Genomic DNA, 22,627 nt, shown 5'->3' with positions numbered 1-22,627 from the left:
TTCAACTACAACCCCTATTACCTTTTGGGATAAAAACAATAATTTGTAGTCTCATTTTACTAGTGGTAACTTACCTTAAGAGAAGATATTTACTTCTATATTTTATTGACATGTGATCATCCACAACTCTCTTTTTTCTGAGTACGAAATGCTGCATTGCATGCAGCTTTGGTCTTGAGGTTGGTATCAACAGGGTAAAGGAAAATAGTCCCATATAATTTACATAGACTCACCCAGGATGCCAAGGTGTTCCTCCTTTGGCCCTCTTTCCTTTTTCTTTGTGAAGGAGGCATCTGTATACTCTCGGTAAACCAACTTTTTATAAGAACCTCCAATTCTTGTAGCACCTTGTTCAAAGAACACCTCTGAAGCACTGCCAAAAGAACAGGGTTGAAATGTGACGTGGAAGACAGGCATTCACGGAAGATAAAGATGGGAGAGACACAGTCTAACCAGGGCTTAGAGATCATTACCCATACTTCAATAATGACTAGCAGTACCAGGCCAATTCATAGAAATATGGTGGAGATGGTTCACTTTCTCTGGTGTGATGGAAATTTCAAGAGGAACCATATCATCCCTGATAGTCAAACACATCAATCTAGAACAGATCTTTTATGTTTTTTTTTTGGGGGGGGGGGCACACCCGACGATGCTCAAGGGTTACTCCTCGCTATGCATTCAGGAATCGCTCCTGGCTTGGAGAACCATATGGGACACCGAGGGATCAAACTGTGGTCCGTCCTAGGCCAGAGCCAACTAGACAAGCATTTTACCATTCTGCGCCATTGCTCCAGCCCCTAGGACTGACTGGGACACATCAATTTGTGCTCAGGGCTTACTCCTAGCTCCTGGTGGGGCTCAAGGATAATATATGGTTCTAGGGATGAACCTGGGTCAGTCATAAGAAGGCAAATGTCTTAGATCTTATTTTATTTATTTATGGGGTTTTTAGGGGCATACTTGATGGTGCTCAGGGCTTACTACTGGCTCTACATTCAGGAATTACACCTGGTGGTGCTTGGGGGACCATGTGGAATGCTGGGGATTGAACCTGGGTTGGGCAGGTGCATGGCTAATGCCCTATCTGCTGTACTGTACAATAGATCTTATTTTAGATCTCAGAGTACATACCTCATAGTGCTTGGGAAACCTATGTGATGCCAAGAGTCAAACCATAGCATCACATGGCCACAGTCTCATACAAGGCAAGTGTTTTCATCCTTGTACTCTTTCTCTCTAACTATAAAACATATATTTAAATATTTTATAACATGTTTAAAACATAATTTTTTTCCAGATCAAAGATGAGCTAGCTCAGGAGCTTTTCTTGATTATCAGATATTCACCATAAAATTCACATGGTAATGTTACAAGTTGTTATTGTATTTTTCTTGTTTTACAAAAATAAAAAAGTGACACACAGAAAGGTCTTTAACTTGCACAGTCAGTCACCCTATTTGTCTCTTTCTTCCATTGACAGATGCCTCCAGAGTGCTGTGAACACAATGACATGGAGGGCATCCCCATCTATTGACATGTTTTCTGTCAGAAAACTCATTTGAGAAACTGTCAGCCTGGCAGGTCATCAGTAGGAGTGTTTAGAGCATTTCTCCCAGGGTTGCAAATATGGCATGGGGATTTCCAAAGACTTTCTGGAGTAAGGGTCTTTTGGTTTTTTAAAACAATCCAGAGAGGTAAAGTTAAAAATAAGATCAACTGTCCACATTGGAGAGAATGAAGCAGGTGTTTACTAAGAAGAAACAAGTCATGGGAAGAAAATAAGCCTGAGGTGCTCTCTAACATGACCAGTGGTGCTAAGAGAATGTAGGGGTAAGGAAATTTCCTTATAAGTCAAAGAACCGTGGCCAGAGAGATAGCATGGAGTTAAGGTGTTTGCCTTGCTTGCAGAAGGTCAGTGGTTCGAATCCCGACATCCCATATGATCCCCCCAGCCTGCCAGGAGCGATTTCTGAGCGTAGAGCCAGGAGTAACCCCTGAGCGATGCCAGGTGTGACCCAAAAACCAAAAAAAAAAAAAAAAAAAAGTCAAAGAACCTGGATTGATTCTTCAGCACCACCTTTGAACCTCTGAACACTCTCAGGAGCAACTCCTGAGCACAGAGCCAGGAATATCCCCTTGAACACTGCTGGATTTGGCCAAAAATACTACATACAGTCCCCTGAGTACTACCAGAAGTGAGCCCTGAGTGCAAACACGAATAAACCCTCAGCTCTACTAGATGTGGCCACCAAACCAAAAAAATGTAAAAGAAAAACAAAGCCGGGGGCCGGGCGGTGGCGCTAAAGGTAAGGTGCCTGCCTTGCCTGCGCTGGCCTTGGACGGACCGCGGTTCGATCGCCCGGTGTCCCATATGGTCCCACGAGCCAGGAGCAACTTCTGAGCACATAGCCAGGAGTAACCCCTGAGCGTTACCGGGTGTGGCCCAAAAACAAAAACAAAAACAAACAAAAAAAAAAAAACAAAAGAAAAACAAAGCCTAAGAAAAACTAAGTAAAAGAAATCCAAAGAAAAAGACAAATCACATCTTACTGTATTGGACTAAACCCCTCAAAAATATTAGCAGACTAGTTAATCAATTCTAGTATCAACTATAATTTTTTGCTGAATCAGCCTTTGATGGTTTTTTAAAGGAGGAGTCATATTTTGGAATCACATCTTCTTCTAAATTACCTTTCAGGCTCTGTTAAATTTTGGTTGGTGATTGTATCTGTGCCAGAGGGTGCATAGTTCCAGATGATCTCTTCAGCAGCAATGTAGTACTGTCTAACTTCCCCCTGGACAGGAGGTTCATGTGAGAGTTTTTTGCAGTCTTTAACCTGGAAAAAAGCCTGCAAGCCAGCTGAAAACACACAGAAATAGACATCGGGTTTACGGACCTAGTGTTCCTCTCTTATCATGCCTTGTAAAATACAGGTCTAAAAAAAGCAGTAAATCGAAGAAATAAATAGCTATAAACAATATGATAAATTGGGGCCAGAGCGGTGGTGCAAGCAGTGGGCATTTGTCTTGCAAGGGCTAACCTAGGACAGACCTCGGTTCAATCCCCCACCATCCCATCTGGTCCCCCAAGCCAAGAGTGATTTCTGAGCACATAGCCAGAAGTAATCCCTGAGAGTCACTGGTGTGGCCCCCCCCCCCAAAAAAAAACAAAACAAAAACAAAAAAACCAATATGATAAATTAAAATAAAAGTTGCAAAGAAATGACAAAAAAGTAAAACAGATTGCCCCTCACTCCATATGGTATGGAGATTAAAAGTGTTTTTAAAAAAATGTGGTTGGCATTTTGGTGGACATTCACCTGACATTTTCTGATAAGTAAAGCAAGATACCTCAGTGGGCAAGCAAAAGAAGAGAGGCTATGTAATAGCCAGGGGTTAGGGAGAAGTGGCATGGAAGAATCAATGAAAGTTGATTTTTTTCCTTAATTTTAAATTATTTTGAATTACAAAATTTTATCACAACTGATAGTTTGTCACAACTGCTCAGGGTTTACTGTGGCTCTGTTCATAGGGATAATTCTAGGAAGAGTTTGGGAGACCATATATGGTGCCAGGATTAAATCCTGTGCAAGGCAAATGAAAAGCAAATGCATTCCCCATTTCTTTGGTCAATAAATCTTGTTATTACTGGGCTATTAAACTAAGTGACTGTACAGGGCCTTCCCTGGCCAAGGTCATATTTGGCAGGTTTACTTGAAGATCAAAGTAACGTGCACAGAGATCCAGATTAAACCTAACTTCTCTTGGAGATATATTACAACCTAGTATTTTTTTAATATTAAGAATGTGTGATCCTTTTATACTTAATAGAAAAAGGATTAATTGAGTTAAACTATGGAATAAATGAACTCAGAGAAAATCATTTTTTATATACACCTGGCAGTGCTCAGGGACTACTCCTGGCTTTGCTCTCAGAGGTCGCTCCTGGCAGGTTCAGGCCAGGAATTGAACCGGGATCCATCCAGGGTTGGCTATGTGTAATGCAAATACCCTACCACTGTGCTATTGCTTCAGCCCCAAAACTTGTAATATTTGATAAAATAAATTTTATGAAAAATAAGCTACATTTAGAACAATATCAGGTCTTGTGGTGTTTACAATATTGTTGATCAAAATAAGATAGTTGTACATGGGCTGGAGTGATAGCACAGTGGGAAGGGCATCTGTCTTGCAGGCGGTGACCCAGATTCAATCCTTGGCCACCAAAACCTGCCAGGAGTGATCTGAGCATAGATCCAGAAGTAACTTCTGAGCTGCACCAGGTGTGACTCCCTCTCAAAAAAAAAGTTTTATGAAATACTATATTTTTATGACCACTTTTAATGCCACTTATACCTTTATAAAATGAAAATATTTCTTTTAATGGGGGAAAACACACCTGGTTTGTTCCTTGCTCTGCACTCTGAAATTAGTGCTAGGGGGCTCAGGGAACCATAGGATGCTGGGAAGCTAATCTGAGCTGGCCACATGCAAGACAAGCACCCTACCTGCCATGCTATTGCTCCAGACCTATTTTTAATCTTTTTTAAAAATCACATTGGGTGAATTCTATTCTAGGAATAAAATTAAGCAACCAGAACAAAGTTTGATGCATTCTGTTCTAGGAATAAAATTAAGCAACCTGTACAAAGTTTGTGCCAAGATCTTTAGATTGTGACTTCTAGCTATCACCCTTTCATAGCATAACTAAGACATAACTCTTCATTTGGGTAAGGAATCTCCTACCTTTCAGATGGTTTAGATTCTGACAGCTAAGCATCCATTCTCCAGGGGTCTGGGCCACCATAAAAGCATCAATAAGGGTAGCCGGAAAGAGATTGATAGTATCAATACGGTAGTTCTTGCTAGTCAACGTTTGTCCATGGAAGTAAGCTGCATGTATGTCAACTTCATTGCCCATTCCAAAAAGATACCATTTCACTCTGTCCTCAGCACACATGGAAAGACCTGGGAGACTTCCAAATGTGTATCCATTCACAGCTAGAAGTAAAAAAGAGATGGTAACTGCACATGTATATATATATATTTGGAGTAGGGGTAGAGACCACTATAGAAGCAGAGTTTAGGAACGGGATCTAGAAGGCACATAAGCCTTATAAAACTGGGGTTGGAAATGCATGCATGCCAGCTCTTTCCTGTGTTGTTAATTTATTTTTCATTTTGGACTGGATTTTTGTCATTCAATTTTAGGAAAACAGAACACTGAACAGAATATAAATACAAAAGTGTGCATCTATACAAAACATATATATAGTGAATAGAAACAAGACTGAAGCAATGAATCATGTAAGTCGGAATAGAAATTATATTAATATTTTCTTTTTGCTTACTGAAAGCCTCCAATTTTCTATTATCAATATGAATTTCTTTGTGAATAATTTTTTTAAAAAAACGTAAGGATATTGGAAGACAATTTTGAAGAGATATGAAGGAGGATAGAAGATAGGAGAAATAAAGGGCAGTAAAAAGCAGTGACCAGAGCTACAAAAATCATCGGATGGCTTGAAACTTTTGGAGAAAACTTAAGCTTTCTGTCTAAAAGAGCTATAACTAGAGTAGAAAGTGGTTCTGGAAAGCTCTGTGAATGCACCAAATATTGCATTGGGTACAGTGGGTAGGGTTCTTGCCTTGCATGCTGCTAGCCAAGATTTGGTCCCCAGCACCCCATATTGTCTCCTGAACACTGTCAGGAATTATTCCTGAGTTCAGAGCCAGTAGTAAGTGCTGAGCATCACTGGTGTGGTTCCAAAACAAAACAAAACAAAAAACAACTGTGAATCTCAGGGTGATTCATAAAAAAAATTAAAGACCAAAATTACAACAACAAAAATATTATTTTGAAGTTACACAAAATAACTATAATTATTAAGTTGTTGTAAAGGAATTTTATTTCTTATTCAAATTATGAGTTATAGACAAGCTTAGTGAGCTCAGTATCTTGTGCCTGAGAATTAAAGAGAAGTCTAGGCATTTCTAGAAGTAAAGTTACTTAAAAATAGAAAAGAAATAATTCAGGGGCCCGAGGGTGGACATGTATATGCAAATGTTTAGAACTTGCTTTAAACTATTTCTTAAATATAGTTTAACATTTTACAATATAGGTATAATTCTATATACCAATTTTCATAACTTTAGATAGACTAATAAATTTTAGAATGAATTTGCAGGAGAAATAAGCACCTATGTATAGTGTACAGGTTCATTAAACCCTAACTGATGTTTCTGTCGACTTCTACATGAATATCAAGTTACATACCCAAAGTACTTTGTTTTTAGGAGCCACAGAAATACACTACTGATACTTGTGCAGAACTAAACTTAGCAGAAGGGACACAGCAAGGAAAAAGGTAAAGGAAGTTGATCTTCCAGAAACTCACAGTACATCTTGTTACTTTCCTGGAATTCTTCATCGTCTCTGTCAACCTTCTGTGGTTCTGAGCAGTATGTTTGAATGTTGTCATCTAGGTACCAGCTGAGATTTTCATCCACCACAGAGAACATCACCACAAATTCTTGGTCAACATCTTTTTCTTTTTCTCCATCCAGAGAATCTGAAGTGAAAATCGCACTTTAAAAGTTGAAGTTAAATCTATGGTATGTAATATAGTTAATTTTTCTGTATTTATCTTCCCAATATACCACACATTTGTACTAGTCCATTTTATTTATTGACAGGGGAAGATCTAGAGAATGTTTTTTGGAGGGAGCTTTGGGTCACACCTGGAGGTGCTCTGCTTCTGTGCTCAGGGATCTTTTCTTTGGTGATGCTCAGGGGGTCAAATAGGAATTCACCTGGAGCTGTAGCAATAGGAAAGTGGGGAGGGTGTTTGCCTCATGTAGCAGACCTGGGTTTGATACCTGGTATCCTATATGGTCCCCCAAGCTTGCCAGGAGTGATTTTTGAGCACAGGGTTTGAGTAACCCTTGAGCACTGCCAGGTGTAGCCCACCCTTCCAAACAAAAAAATAAAACAAAACTGGGGTTCACTGCCTGTAAGGCTAGTGCCTTATTCTTGCTTTCTCCAGCACCTTAAGGAATTTTATGCTCAGCTTCCTGAGCTTAGAAATTTTCATATATCTTGATGTCCACTAAACACTTAATATTAAATGTTTTTGCAAATGAGAAGGTGCATTAAAAAGTTTGTATATATTGGGCCAGAGTGATAGATAGCATGGCAGGTAGGCCATTTGCCTTGCACATGGCTGACCCAGATTCCAGGTTCAATCGTGGCATCTCATATGATCCTTCAAACAAAAGCAAACAAAAATAATTGTATATGTATTCTGATCTTCATAACTATAAACAAGCTATCATAAACTCGTAGGTAACTAATCACTGTTCAAGTATAAATTTGATTTCAAGTTCTTCAGCTGATTCGCCAACTCCTCTGTTTAGAAATAGTTTAATATTAAGGAGTGCCTTTAAGAGGGTCACAGTCAGTAAGTCATATTTCTCTTTAAATTTAATTAAAATTCTTTTTGGGGGGGTGGGGGGCACACCAGGCTATGCTCAGGGGTTACTCCTGGCTCTGTGCTAAATAATTACTCCTGATTGTCCCTAATGTGGGGATGCAGGAGATGCAAGTGATTAAACCTGGGTTGGCCACATGCAAGGCAAGCACCCTACTTTTGTATTATTGCTCTGTCCTTATAAAAATCTCATATTTTTCCAGCACTATGGTTGGAAATTAGATAAGCATACCAGACTCTAATTTAATGCAGTTGAGCAATGTGGAAGAATTTTTCTTCCAAAATCCCTCCTGTCCTTATCTTTCTCTGCCCTACCAGTCTCTCCCCTCCCTCCCCAACACTATCTAGGAGAAAGGAAGAAAATATCAGGGTAGGAGTAATCAAAACAAGAAGGCTTACATTTTTGTTTGTTTGTTTGGGGAATACACCGAGCAATACTCAGAGCTTACTCCTGGCTCTGCGTTCATGAATTATTCCTAGCAGTGTTTGAAAGACTAAATGGGATGCTGGAAATTGATTTAGGCCAGTCAAATCAAGGCAAGTGCCCTAACTCTGTACTATTGCTCCAGTCCCAGGAAACTTAACTTGTATTAAAAATACAAACTGCCCTGTCTCTTGCTTTTTGATCCTATCTTGTGAGCAAGGATGAAAAAGTATACCTTTTATTTTTCTTTCCTGTTTTTGGGGGACCCCAGTTATGCTTGGGATTTACTACTGACACTGCACTCAAGACTCATTCCTGGAGACTATATGGGATGCTAGGGATCAAACGCAGGTCATTGTGTGCAAGGCAAACTCCTGGCCTGCTGTACTATCTCTCTGGTCCCCAAACATACCTTTTTTACAGATGATTAAAGGCCCAATGAGGCCTGAGGCAATATCTCTTGGTGCATCTATATGGGAATGGTAAATCCGGGTCACACAGTTGCTGTCTTCCTGCCCTGGGCTATGTGGAGTGCTAGCAAACAATCTGTAAGTATAGTTCTTTCCTGGATAGATTTTGTCATCTTCTCTTAGAGCATCCGTGGTGTTATCAGGGTAGAGAGCTCCTAGAAGGCAACATGGAATGTAATTTCAGACTGAATGAGTTATCCTTTATTGAGAGAATGAAGGTTCATTTACTCATCCAATACACATTTGTTTATCATCAGATTTGTAGCCCTTTGGAGATGCTATGCTGTTTGAAAAGACAAGAGAGTTATAAGATCAAAAAGTTTTAAAAAGAACATTACATTTTTATACTTACCTGAGTCATCAAAAAGCACGCAGGAGAACTTAGTTTGTAATTTTATAAATAATGGCTTTTTAAAATGTTGATTTTTTTTTTGGTCACACCCCTGATGCACAAGGGTTACTCCTGACTCTTTACTCAGAATTACTCCTGGCATTGCTCAGGCCACCATATAGGATATCAGGAATCGAACCTGGGTAAGCCATGTGCAGGGCAAGTACCCTACCCAATGTACTATCTCTTCAGCCTCTCACAAACCATTTTTACCCACAAATTATGGTTTGGAAATAGCAAAATCCCAGCTTGTTCTATGATTTGGAACTTCTTATATGATATCTGATGTTTTGCTCATGAATTAACATGGAATTAAAAACATCTTTAATTTTTTATTTTAAAATTTCCAAATATGCAACAAAATGAGAAAATAATAGAACCTTCATGTAAATCTGCCTTTATTCATGATTAATTCAAAGCCAATCTTGCTTCAATTATACTTAATCAGATATGCTATCATTATAATTGTTTTAAAAAGAGCAAAATATGTGAAAAAATGTGAAATATTTGTCTATTGTTTGAAGTTGCCCCTAACTATGAAGGAAAAGGTTGACCAGAAACCTTGCTGGTGTGTGTGTGTGTGTGTGTGTATGTGTGTGTGTGTGTGTGGTATGTGTGTTACAATATTGATTTTCTAAAGCAATAATCCTTAAGAAAAGACTAGTAATGAAACAAATATAATTTTACCTGAATTTCTAGACTTGATTCTTAGAGTTTCAACACTGCTGTTTTTTTCTTGAGCTACTTGTACTCTAGTTGTCTATGCTTTGTTTTCTCACAAATATATACATTATATGTATGAATATACACATATGCAGTGAAGCACATGAAATTTAAGTAATTTGGCTAAGGACACTCATCCCATCCCATAGAAGTCAAAAATAGTATTCAAGTCTTAGTCTAGAAATTTGAAGACCTTTGCATAATGACAATAGGATCTTTGCCATCATTATCATCATATATTAAGCTAGTAATCACAAGCCTCCTCATCCTTGGCTTTCAGACACAATTTTTAAGTCATTCAATTCCCACTTCAAATGATCCTTTTGTTTTGCCTCTCAGAGGGAACTCTGGGTGGAAAGACAATTTGACCGATATTTGACCTGTGCTGCTTTGAAAAAGACAGTTGATTCAAAGTTAGGTCGAGAGGTAACTATAAACACAGCACATTCCCATGAAGGAGTTACAAAACTAAGATGATCTGTATCTATCCTGTTTCTTCACTCTGCATTTTAATCTCCTCTTGCCTTTTTTTTCTCGTTCAAATTGTTTGGAATGGAACTGAGAGTTGAAAAGTGAGTCCCCTCTGTCATGGCATTTTTATCACCCAGAAAAATTCTTCCAGGAAATCTTGGCTGGACTAGAGTTGTACTTACCCTCGTGTTCTTTCTGATATTCTATTCCATGTGTATGGAATGTGTAAGGCCTAGAAGCATAGTTTTTTAAGTGTACATAGACAGTATCTCCTATTTCAGCCTTGATAATGGGGCCTAAAAACCCAAGCCACTTAGGTTTTTCAATCTTCTTCGTATAGGTTTCATCTGTGTATTGAAGATAAATGGCTTTCTTGTATATTCTTCCAATTCTGTCAGGGCCACTTTGGAGGTAAAAATTAGCATGCTCCCTGCAAAGAAAAAAGAAGAAAACTCTATGAAGCAATGACTTCTGGAGATGATGGTATAATGATGGAGAAACCAATGACTGTAACATATGAAATATTTTTCTACTGTTTGAAGTTGCCCCTAACTATGAAGGAAAAGGTTGACCAGAAACCTTGCTGGTGTGTGTGTGTGTGTGTGTGTGTGTGTGTGTGGTATGTGTGTGTGTGTGCATGTATTCCACATTCACTACACTGATGGTGCATTTCATTAGAGTACTTTTTTGGGGCAAGAGAGGCTGTGAAGAGATAGATGCTCAAGAAGAGCCAAGGACCCCACTGGACAGTAGGACCAATGACAAGTTGATATGAGTCCCAGGGATGTGACCCTGGTAGTTCAGGTGGCCTCCAAGGCTACACCTCTCAAGAATTGGAAACTATGTGGTTCTGAGGATTAAACCTGTGTTGAGGTGTTGAGGTGCCCGAGTGATAGTACACTAGTAGGGCACTTGCCTTGCAAGCAGATCTGGGTTCCACCCCCAGCAACATATATAGTTCCCTAAGCATTGCTAGGAGTTGTCCTTGAGCATAGAGCTAGGAGATAGCCCTGATCACTGCCAGGTTTGACCCCCAAATGTAAAACAATCCTGTTACCCCTCCCTGGCTTGGACACATATTAGACACATAACTACTGCACTAGCTCCTAGTCTCCCCATCAAAGTATTTTCTACAAGATTTCCATATTTAACACAGAAGCAATATGAAACAGATCACAGAGTTTGAAGTAAAACATTTATTTTGGGGGAGGGGATGGTTTAGGCTATAACTGGAGTTTCTTAGGAATGCTCAATGGACCATATGCCAGTGCTAGGGATGGAATAGAGGTCAGCCACACACCCCTCAGTCCCCATACTGCGTTACTGTGTTCCCAATGCTAACATGAAATATTAAAATAAAGAAGTTAAGGTTTGGCTTACTTAGGGTGTGTCTCTTCCAGCTACCAGGGAACAATTATAAATAATTGTTTATCTAGATACCTGGGATCTTAGTGTATTTATATGTATATGTATATGTAGCATGCATGTCCTTAAAGGTAAAATGATTGGTGTAACTTTATTTCTTTAGCATCTCTAAAGCAAGATTAGGTGATGCAGGCAATGTTTGGATTTATTCTGTCATTTTTGGGAGGTTTTTATTGCCTCCATGTTCTTGTTACTGAAAACAACTGAAAACAAGACCATTTTGTATTCTAGTTCATGTTTGATTCAGTTGCTTAAAATATTAAAAAGCAAACATGCAAAAAGATCGACAAAAGAAATTTCAAACTGGAAAATGAAAACAAATGGAAAACGTATAAAAAGGAAAACAGATGGAAAATACTGGGAAAGGAAAGCAAAAGAAAAGAGTCAAACTTCGGAACTGGTCTTGCTATTACAATCTTTTCTCTGTAACCCTTGGTCTTTCAGGGCTCCCTTGGGACTCTTGTCTCTGGAAGTTATCTGGGGCCACTGAGAAATTGTGCTTGTTCATGAGTTTGTGTGACATGACTTTTGACCTTCTCTGTTTTCCTCCCAGGCCCTGTGTGTGCTAACGAATAACTGCAGTCTTGTTTCCCAACTCTGAGCTCATTTTAAGTGGGAAGGAGAGTTTCCCTTCCTTGTTTCCAAGCCAAAGTCAGTCTTTCATGATACACTGTGTACAGGCCTTTAACTATCTTAACCACTGAGTAAAATATATAAATATATAATTTACATATTACTAATATTACTATTAATATAATTATCAATAACATTACCAATATTATCATAATTAATTATAACCATACACTAATAATAGAATGATCATGATTAATATTATTAATATTAAATTATTAAAAATATAATTAAATAATATTATTAATATATTGAAAATATAAATATATAATATATATAAAATATATTCACAAAGCCCTAGCCTTTGTGAATAGTTCTGAGGGCCTGAGATAAGCCCAGGTTTTTGTTGTTAAAAAAAAAACTCACCAGGGAAGACTCTACCACTGCTCTGACATCAACCTGCTCAAAAGAGACTTCCCTTAACACTAAGAAGACTTGACAACAACAACGACCTGCTTACAGGACAGGGTTCTCTACTTTGCCCTTTAATGGTGAGGTGAAATGAGAGGACGCTCTGCACCATCCTGACTGCAATGTAGGATATGCAGATTCCAGGATCTTTAATACAGAAACATGATACCAACAACAGAAACTGTGTGAAAAATAAAAGTGTATTGGCACTACAGACAATGACCTGAATTGGAGAAACTAATTTGCCTGGAGCCTAGAGTTGGTTTTATGCCAGGAAACTTCAGGAGTAGGTTCTATTTGTATTTAGGCCAAAGCTTTTCCTTTCCATGTCCTTCATATTTTGGTGGGCCTATGCAAACAATAATTGTCATCCTACCACCATTTTTACTGTGCTCCTTTGACTCTAATCCTTTTTTTTTTTTTTTTTTTTGGCCACACCCGGTGGTGCTCAGGGGTTACTCCTGGCTGTCTGCTCAGAAATAGCTTCTGACAGGCACGGGAGACCATATGGGACACTGGGATTCGAACCAACCACCTTTGGTCCTGGATCGGCTGCTTGCAAAGCAAACACCACTGTGCTATCTCTCCGTGCCCTGACTCTAATCCTTAAGAAAAACAACCCACTTAAACTTTTATGGTTAACTTAAACTAATATGCATGTGCATGGAAATGTAAAACAGTACTTTGCCTTCAATGTTTAAGGAGTTACATAAGGTTTATGGCTTTAGATTGCTTTGTGTGCTGTAAGAAATATTATGTACTACAATCTGGGGACTTGAGGGGCAAAGTAATTATACATGGGTTCTGTTTTTATTTTTCTTAATGTTCTTTGGCTGAAAGTTCAAAGTTAAGATATCAGCAATGGGACTACTGAGAATTCTGTTTATGGGTGATTGTCCTTCCACTGTAACTTTACCTTGTCCTCTTTCTTTGCATCTTTGTTCTCATAATTAAAAATAAAAAATTAATAAGAAAAAAAAAGAAAAAACTCAGGTGAGTTTGGACACTGCTCTGGACTGAGTTGTAGAAGTTCAGAGAGTGGGGAGGGATTGCCCCATATTTCTCAAAAAGGTGAGGCAGAAAAGTGGTAGCTTCTCTATCCAGTCCATAGCCATGTCTGTTGCCTTGTTGCCTGGTCCAAGTCTTTGTGTCCCAGAGGCGAAGTTGGTAGGGATGCACTGGAATCATTATCTTCCTTCAATACCCAGTGTCTCAGAGCTGCCACCATAGACCAAGAATCTCTAATTCCTCAGAATTGTCTGAACCTCACGATTTTCTTAATTGCTCACTGACTGAAATGAATGAGGGGAGGAGGGGGTTCCTTCTTCAACCCTGTCAGGAGATGAACTAAGCAGGAAGTTAGAAAAATAAGGGAATGACTTTTTTTGTGCCCACGTGATGTGTATGTGTGTAAATGGACATGCATGTGTGTGAGAGTGTATGTGTGTTTTGAGGTGCAGGTTCAATACTCCTGCTATTATCTCTCCTATTTGCATTCATTTTCTAATTGCTTATGGCAGTTTCCATTTTGTTAGAATAAAACAAAACAAAACAAGACAAAAAAACCCAGATGAAACAAACATGCTTTTCAAAGGACATTCAAGTGCCAGAGAGCTAGCATAATAAGCAGAGTGTTTATCTTGCATATGGCTGACACAAACTCTACTTCTGGCACCCCTTATAGTCACCCAAGGAGCGATCCCTGAGCACTGCTGTGTGTAGTCTTCAAACCAAAAATAAATTAGAAATAAAATTTTACAAAATATAAGGAAAATCAGCAGGACAAGCGTATGAATTCCTTCCCTAAACTACAGCTTGAATCTGCTCCATTTTGGGCTTATTATTCTAGAAGGTTTAACAAGAGAAAATTTGTAAAGTGTTGTGAGGCCCAAGTTTAAGAGCATCTTCACGGGGTCCTTGTACATGGAGGAAAGTCATGGAAATTTTGTGTTACAGGGGCACATGTCTGTGCTCACAAAGTTTTCTGCACAGAGAGGGTCTCCTTCTATTCACCAATAGAACTGGACCACTCCTTCTTACAGGTTCCAGGGAAGACTGTTCATGTCTGTCTTTAAACTAGCACTAAAGGGTTATTGGGCAATGCATATTTAATGTCAAGAGCAGAATGAGGTGAACAAGTCAGTTCCTGGAATTTCAAGGAAGCTGTCAGTCACAAATTCCATGAGAAGACTCTATTAGAGCTCTTCTCTGAACCCACCAAACAATTCACGTTTGTTGAAATTTTTCCTGTTGATCACTGTAACATGCTTTTTTTTTTTTTCTCCATATAATAGATATGTTTCCTTCTGAGGAGTCACATTTCTCTCTTTATCCTTTCCCCATCACTCTAATCCTAGAGTCAGTTCCTATCATTTCTGGTAGATTCAGATCCAGAAGCAAAATGTTAATGGCAGGAGATTAAACAAAGAACTGTTTTAATATAGCCTTACTAAGGTGATCTTAATGCTATTCCCTCAAAATCCTGTCAAGTGAGAAATCTAGACATGCCTCTTAAAATGTGGGTGTTACATGCGAAAAGGTGTGACTTCTGGGCTTTATTCGTGGAGAGTGGTAATTTTGTATATGTGTTTTATTGCTGCAGAACTAATGAGTACTTAGATGCTGAAAACAAACCATGTGTCATTTTATAGTTCTATGGGCCGGGCTCCACCATAACATAATGGTGTTGGATGGCATGAGTACTAGCCCAAAAACTCTGGGGGATCTTCCAACTACATTCAAGTTAGCAACAGAACTCAGTTCATTGAGACAGTGCAGTTGAAAATTCATTTTCTTACGGTTTTCTGAGCACCTCTCCCATACTTAATTCTTCTCACATTGTCCCTTCTGTTTGGGTTAGCTGAATTTCCTTCACATCTCTCAGAATCTCACTAATTTTCTTTTTCTATGGGAATAGTATTTCTCAACCTTTTGCCCTTAATGGCTCCCTTCAGACATTGTTTCCTTTCTGTACAACATCCCCCACTCCCACACCCAACCTAAGTTGGCCCCCTAGTCTTCTGTCAAGGTCCCTCATTTATGTGTTTTTAGTCCATGGTTCTTTTGGAATATATTCATGGTCCTGGTTAAGAAATATTGTTCTAAAGAAGTCTCTTCTTTATTTTTATTACATATTTTATTCTTTATTTTATTAATATATTTATTTAAGCACCATGATTACAAACATGTTTATAGTTGGGTTTCAGTCATAAAAAATTACACCTTTCATCAGTATAACCTTCTTTAGATGTGATCCACCCGATCTTTTCATTCAAAAGTCAGCGGTACCACTGGGATTGTTCCTAAATTCTGCAGTGACATTTATTTCTGGGAGTTATTCAGAAATTCTGTTTACTCTGTGTAGGAATCTCAAAGCAAACAGTCCCAAACTAATGGGTTGGCAAAGACTTACTTAGCCTGTTGCCCAGACACAAACTAGAGGCAATTTCAGTTCCTACCAGAGACTTGGATTCACTAGCACACCCTGAAAATAGGTCCTAGTTGTCTACCTTCTTTGTGATTTATTGTCAGGAAAAATAGAACCCAGGACAGTAAATTGTAGAGCCTGGAAGATGTGATGTGTCAGAATGATTCAATCATTCCTTCATTCATGTCACTCTGCAGATATTTGTGCCACCCCTCACTGCTTCAGGAGATGAGTCATTCTGAGAGACTTGTCCAGCCATTTTAGCAAATAATTTAAACAAAGGCAGTCTACAAAATGTGAAGACATTTTTAGAAGAGGTTGAATAATGCCTTCAGTGTAAGTTTTCCCTTAAAAAATGTTTTGCTTGCCTTTCTGTTTTCTTAAACAGGAGATACGGGAAAAATATCAATTTTTAGGATAATGCTAGTAACTCTGGAGATGAGTCTGTAGGGAATCATGATCACTTACTATCTGCATCATAAAACTTGGGGCTATATTCAAGGTAGGCTATTGTTTGCTCTCTGTTCCTCAGATTGTAATTTAAGCTGTTATATCTTTTTTTTTTTTTTTTTTTTTTGGTTTTTGGGCCACACCCTGTGACGCTCAGGGGTTACTCCTGGCTATTCGCTCAGAAGTTGCTCCTGGCTTCTTGGGGGACCATATGGGACGCCGGGGGATCGAACCGCGGTCCGTCCTAGGCTAGCGCAGGCAAGGCAGGCACCTTACCTCCAGCGCCACCGCCCGGCCCCTAAGCTGTTATATCTTTTTGGTCATTGTTTTTGCTCATAATGATATCCTTACTATATAATTTCTGATTTAGTTCACATATTTACAAGGAGCTTTAAAACTGAGGCACAATATTTATATAAATTGTATATTAAATCAGTGACTGTATCGTATTTTTTTTGGTTTATCGGGCCACACCCGTTTGATGCTCAGGGGTTACTCCTGGCTAAGCATTCAGAAATTGCCCCTGGCTTGGGGGGACCATACGGGACACTGGGGGATCGAACCGCGGTCCTTCCTTGGCTAGCGCTTGCAAGGCAGACACCTTACCTCTAGTGCCACCTCGCTGGCCCCTATATTAATGCTAATATCATATTTCTTTTTTTAATGTTAAATTTTATTTTCTTTTTTTATATTTTGTTTTCCTTTATTTAAACATCTTGATTACATATATGATTGTGATTAGGTTTCAGTCATGTAAAGAACAGCCCTTCACCAGTGCAACTTTCCCACCACCAATGTCCCAAATCTCCCTCCATCCCACCCCACCCCCACCTGTACTCCAGACAGGCTTTCCAGTTCCCTCATTCATTCACTTGATTATGGTAGTTCTCTGTGTAGTTATTTCTATAACTTCACTCACCACTCTTTGTGGTGAGCTTCATGAAGTGAGCTGGAAGTTCCAGCCCTCTTCTCATTGTCTCTGAGGATTGTTGCAAAAATGACTTTTATTTTTCTTAAAACCCATAGATGAGTGAGACTATTCTGCATCTCTCTCTCTCCCTCTGACTTATTTCACTCAGCATGATAGATTCCATGTACATCCATATAGGAAAATTTCATGACTTCATCTCTCCTGACGGCTGCATAATATTTCATTGTATATATGTACCACCGTTTTTTTTTAGCCATTTGTCTGTTGAAGGGCATCTTGGTTGTTTCCAGAGCCTGACTATTGTGAATAGTGCTGCAATAAATATAGGTGTGAGGGAGGGGTTTTTGTATTGTATTCTTGTGTTCTTAGGGTATATCCCTAGGAGTGGAATAGCTGGGTCGAATGGGAGCTCAATTTCCAGATTTTGGAGGAATCTCTATATCGCTTTCCATAGAGGTTGGACTAGACGGCATTCCCACCAGCAGTGGATAAGAGTTCCTTTCTCTCCACATCCCCACCAGCACTGATTGTTCTCATTCTTTGTGAAGTATGCCAATCTCTGTGGTGTGAGATGGTATCTCATCGTTGTTTTGATTTGCATCTCCCTGATGATTAGTGACGAGGAGTATTTTTTCATTTGCCTTTTGGCCATTTGTATTTCTTTTTTTTATCAAAGCGTCTGTTCATTTCTTCTTTTCAAACAAGTGAAAGCAGAGATCAACAGATGGGAATACATTAAGCTGAGACACTTCTGCACCTCAAAAGAAATAGTGCCCAGGATACAAGAGCCACCCACCGAGTGGGAGAAACTATTCATCCAACACCCATCAGATAAGGGGCTAATATCCAAAATATACAGGGCACTGACAGAACTTTACAAGAAAAAAAAACCATCTAATCCCATCAAATAATATCATATTTCTATATCATCCATGGATAAAGGATTTGTGGTGGTTATTTTTTCATTGGAAGCTTTTTCTATCCTAGAACCAGGGTTAAGGGACTTGCTTTGCATGTAACTGACCTGTTGAACTACAACTGCCTATGATCCTCTGAGCACTGGCAGGAATAACCCCTAAGCACCACAACTGTCACTGAAATAATTGAAATAGAATTTAATCTTTACTTCTAGCTTCCTAGAGTTTAACAAGAAAAAACAAATCTAAGAAATATTATTTGTAGTTATGATCCTGCTAATAAAGTCCAAATCCTGCCTGAGTAGGCCTGGAACACTGTTGAGTTTGCAAGTTGTTCTTATAGGATGTTTCTCTTACTTTTTCTTATGCAAATATAAATGACAGGAGCAAAACCTTGTTTTTAATATTATTTATTTTTGTAGGGCCAGCAATTAAACCCAGGGCTTTTTACATACAGACACATTTGTTCACTTGGTTGAGGGGCCACATTTTATAAACTGTCTATTGTTTGTTAAAGTGACAGATAAGATACTGATCTAAGTAAATGTCACTTCTGAGTATAAGTAAATACTTAACTCAAACAATTAGAAAGAAATGCCATTGATATTAATATAAGAAAAATAGACCTTAATTTCCTCACGAAAAACCCCCTGTTGTGGGACTGGAGAGATTAAGGTTTAAGGTTTATGGGTTTAAGGATTTAAGGGTTAGGGTTTATGCATTGTAGCCTGCTGACCTCTCTCTGATCTCTGGCATGACATGGTCCTCTGAGCACAGCCAAGTGGGGCCCTGGAGGCTCCAACATAGCAGGGATGGATCATATAACCTCCAACAATGCAGGGCCTCAATGGCACCATATTCTAAGACATTCAGATTGAAGACCTGATCTAGGGTGTGAGAATCACTGGGGGTTCTTCCCATGTCCCCCAAACAGTGTTTAGGGGTCCCTTCCATCTAGCCCCTAGACTCAGGTTTTTCTGCTTCAATGCTCTGTTTTACCAAGACTTTCAGTTTCACTCACCCTATAACCTCAACAATTTCTATTTCATTATATCATGGGGTAGATGCTGAGACCACAGATAAGGTGCTGCTCAGGCCAAGTGGCAGAGGCACACAGGCTAAACCTGGCAGTACTAGCATGTACAGGGAACATATGGTGCTAAGGGTCAAACATGGGACCTCCAGCAGGAAAAGCTTGCACTCTAGCCTTTTGAACCATCTCCCCAGTATCTTTAATTAGTTTTCCTGAGGTTAGTAACATTCCTTACTGCATTAACAATGAGACATCATTATATAAATATAAAATATTTCATCAATTTGATATAGTATGTTTTTAAGTAGATAATGTTATTAGCTATGCATTTTACTGTCCAAAATTTCAAACATACATAAAATCAATGCGAATATTACAGTGAGTGGTTATGAAATTTGGCTCATGGGTTGATCTATTTTTAGTTATTCTTTTTGTTTTGGGAAGCCATACCTGCTTGTAATTAAGCTCAATTTCAGGCTCTGTGCTCAGAGGACCATATATGACACTGGGAATTGGACCAGGGTTACTGCATGAAGACAAATGCCTTAGCCACTGTACTATTAGATCTAAAGCTATTTAGATATAGTTTTAAATACTGATTGTCATCAATTTATTTGATTTATTACCATTAAGTTGAATTTATTAAGAGAATTGTTTACTCACCATTCATCTGAAAAGGGTTGATAACCAAGATATATAAAGAACTAATGAAATATTACAAGAAATAAACAAAGCTATCAAAAGCCGGAGTGTAGAGATGAACAGAAACCTCAGAAAAGACATACAGATGGCCAAAAGATTTATGAAAAATTGTTCTGCATCATCTATCATTATACGAATGCAAATCAAAACAACAATGAGATATCCTCTCACAACAGTGAGTCTAGTACACAATACAAATAACAAAAATAAGAGTTAGTTAGAGTGGATGTGGGGAAAAGAATCCCTCATTCACTGCTGGTGAGAATGTTGTCTAGTCCAGCAACTAGTTCAATATGAGCAAACAATTTACACATCTCTAAAAGGTAGAAATTGAACTTTCATTTGTTCCAGCAAATCCACTTCTTGATATCTATTCAAAAGGCCCCAGAACTCAACTTACAAAGGACAGTTGCACTCCCATATTTATCCCATCACTGTACATAATAACCAACATTTGGAAGAAATCAAAATGTCTAAAATAGATAACCGGATGAGAAACTTGGGAATAAATTGTGATACTACTAGGCTGTAAGAAAACATGAAATTATGCAATTGTGCTACATGGTTGGATCTGGAGAGTATCATACTGAATGAAGTTAGTCAGAAGAAAAGGGCCAGGTAGAAGATCACTGCCATATGTAGGATAGAAACAATCAAATGCCCAAAGGCAAGAGAAACTGAAAACTGGTTTAAATGCAGAAGCTTGTCAGAGGGAACGGATGGGGGACAAAGGCAGAGGGAAGCAAACATTGAAGTGGAGGGTGTGGTGCTGGAAAGTTTCATGTGTAAAATTATTAATAAAAGTTTTGTAAACCAAGATGCCTGAAATAAAATTTTATAAATAAATTTGTGGGGACAGAGAGCTAGAACTGGGTTTAAGGCAATCCTCAATACTACCTAGGATGTCCCAAGGCCAGGTGTGACCTTTGAGCTTAGAGACAGAAGAACCCACTAACCAGTGCTCAAAGATCTCTCCAAAGTTTTTAAGAAAACATTTTTCAATGCATTCAATGTATTTTTCAATTTTCCAGCATGGTGGGTAATTGATTGATTGATTGATTTTGGGAGGCCTCCCCAGCAGTGCTCAGTGAGTTCAGGGGTTCATTTCTGTCAATACTCTGCCTACCGGGACAGATGGTTCAATGTCTGGAGATGGTGGAGCACAGACATCTCCAAGTTGGTGTAGTTGGTATAGTTCTGGGGACCATACAAAGCCAGAGATTGAATGGTGCATACAATTCATACACCCCCAATTTCTGAACTATCTCCCTGGCCCTTGAATATTGGTTTTCAAGTGCCAGATTTCTATCAGATATCAAATGTTTAAGTAGCATTTTTAAACATGATGAACTTTGTATAGACAAAGTTCCATTGCAGAGACTTCCTACATCTTTTTGATCCTCTTGTTTCTCTGTCTGGCAAACTATTGCCTGACTTCAAGGGGATTTCCATTGAACAAAATAACATTCACATCACATGGGTTCTGCTGGTGGTTCAGCAAAACAAGCTCACATTTCTTGCACTTGTATGAAGTGCCAAGCTCTGCACTAAGCTGAGCATACATGCATGTCTATATATCCACCAGTCAAACACCTTCCATCTGTATGCTTATTGTGCCCATTTTCCAGATGACAACATAGAGGCTCAGAGCTCTGAGTTTAACTTGCCAGCCAGTCACTCAACAAGCATGGTCCACTTTGTTGAATTGTATCTGATTTTAAGGAGATGCTGAAAGCTAACAAAATGGATCCTTACTGCGGACTCAGTCGATGCTACTATAAAAGTAACACTTTGCATTTGCATTCTTTAGAGAGTGTGTCATCAGACAAAAAGACACAAACTTGTTGGAGAAGCAGAAGCACCAGAGGACAGTTTAAAACTAACCCCACTCCCCACCTAAATTCCCAGGATCCAGGAGGAAGCGTGACAAAGTCTCTCTAAAAAGTTTCCCAGACCTCAAAACAGGACTTAAAAAAGATCTATTTAAGTTTCTTGAGTTTTAACTCCACACTCTGACATTTCTGCACATAGCAAATTAAAGAAACATTTTTCTCTCACTTTTTTAAGCTGGGATTGATAAAACTCCACTATAAACAATAGAAATAGAGACTCACGTGTCAACTGCAATTAGTTTCTTCTCCAAAGAGTTCGAGGCATAGGTCCAAATGTCTTCAATAATTGCAAGGTAATAATGTTTTGTTCTTGCCCTGGTGGAGGGACTATGTAAAAGTAGAAAAACAGCAAGCAACAAAATCTTCATTGTTTTCCTCCTCTTGGAGCCGGAGAAGCAATGAACTGAAACCAAGAGCCGTTCATTTTATAAATGAGGTTTTCTTCCTTTATTTGCTTGATTGACACAATTTAATGTTGCACAAGACAAAATGATTTTGTTAAGTAAATAGCATTTTCCACTTCGGTACAGTTCTCGTAAACCTAGGAGAGGAGTTCTTCCTTCACTGCCAGAGTTCTGTGATTACCAATAAATCGTCAACAGTTATTGTTGCAGGCCTCAGAACTCTGCATTCCTCCAGTCATTGTGCAAATTCCAAGAGGCGGGAGTCTTCTCTCAAAGCTCCCTTTGTTTCTCCAGCAATCTGCCTTAGTGAGATGCGCTCCAGACAGCACACTTTGAAATCAGGATGAAAACTATGCAAAAGTAATCCAAATCTGTGCTTCCCTATTTCTGGGAAGTCTAGCGACACTTGGTTGCATTTTTAAGACACCAAATT

At 38.9% G+C, this 22,627-nt stretch overlaps 1 protein-coding gene across 1 annotated transcript in view; it reads right to left on the bottom strand.

Moving 5' to 3' along the window:
- LOC126025741 (ceruloplasmin-like) overlaps nucleotides 1-22,398 on the bottom strand; it is a 61,317-nt gene extending 38,919 nt beyond the window's left edge. The window contains exons 1-7 of the mRNA XM_049785522.1: nucleotides 22,013-22,398; nucleotides 10,155-10,402; nucleotides 8,330-8,542; nucleotides 6,402-6,575; nucleotides 4,750-5,004; nucleotides 2,695-2,863; nucleotides 234-373 (exon numbers count right to left, since the gene is read on the bottom strand). Of these exons, the coding sequence (XP_049641479.1) occupies nucleotides 234-373; nucleotides 2,695-2,863; nucleotides 4,750-5,004; nucleotides 6,402-6,575; nucleotides 8,330-8,542; nucleotides 10,155-10,402; nucleotides 22,013-22,158 (1,345 nt within the window). The 5' untranslated portion in view covers nucleotides 22,159-22,398. The remainder of the gene's footprint in view (nucleotides 1-233; nucleotides 374-2,694; nucleotides 2,864-4,749; nucleotides 5,005-6,401; nucleotides 6,576-8,329; nucleotides 8,543-10,154; nucleotides 10,403-22,012) is intronic.
- Nucleotides 22,399-22,627: the final 229 nt, after the last annotated feature.

Source organism: Suncus etruscus, chromosome 13, assembly GCF_024139225.1.
Source record: "Suncus etruscus isolate mSunEtr1 chromosome 13, mSunEtr1.pri.cur, whole genome shotgun sequence".
Lineage (NCBI taxonomy): Eukaryota > Metazoa > Chordata > Mammalia > Eulipotyphla > Soricidae > Suncus > Suncus etruscus.
The sequence above is the reverse complement of the archived record's forward strand: the minus strand, read 5'-3'. Positions and strand labels throughout refer to the sequence as shown.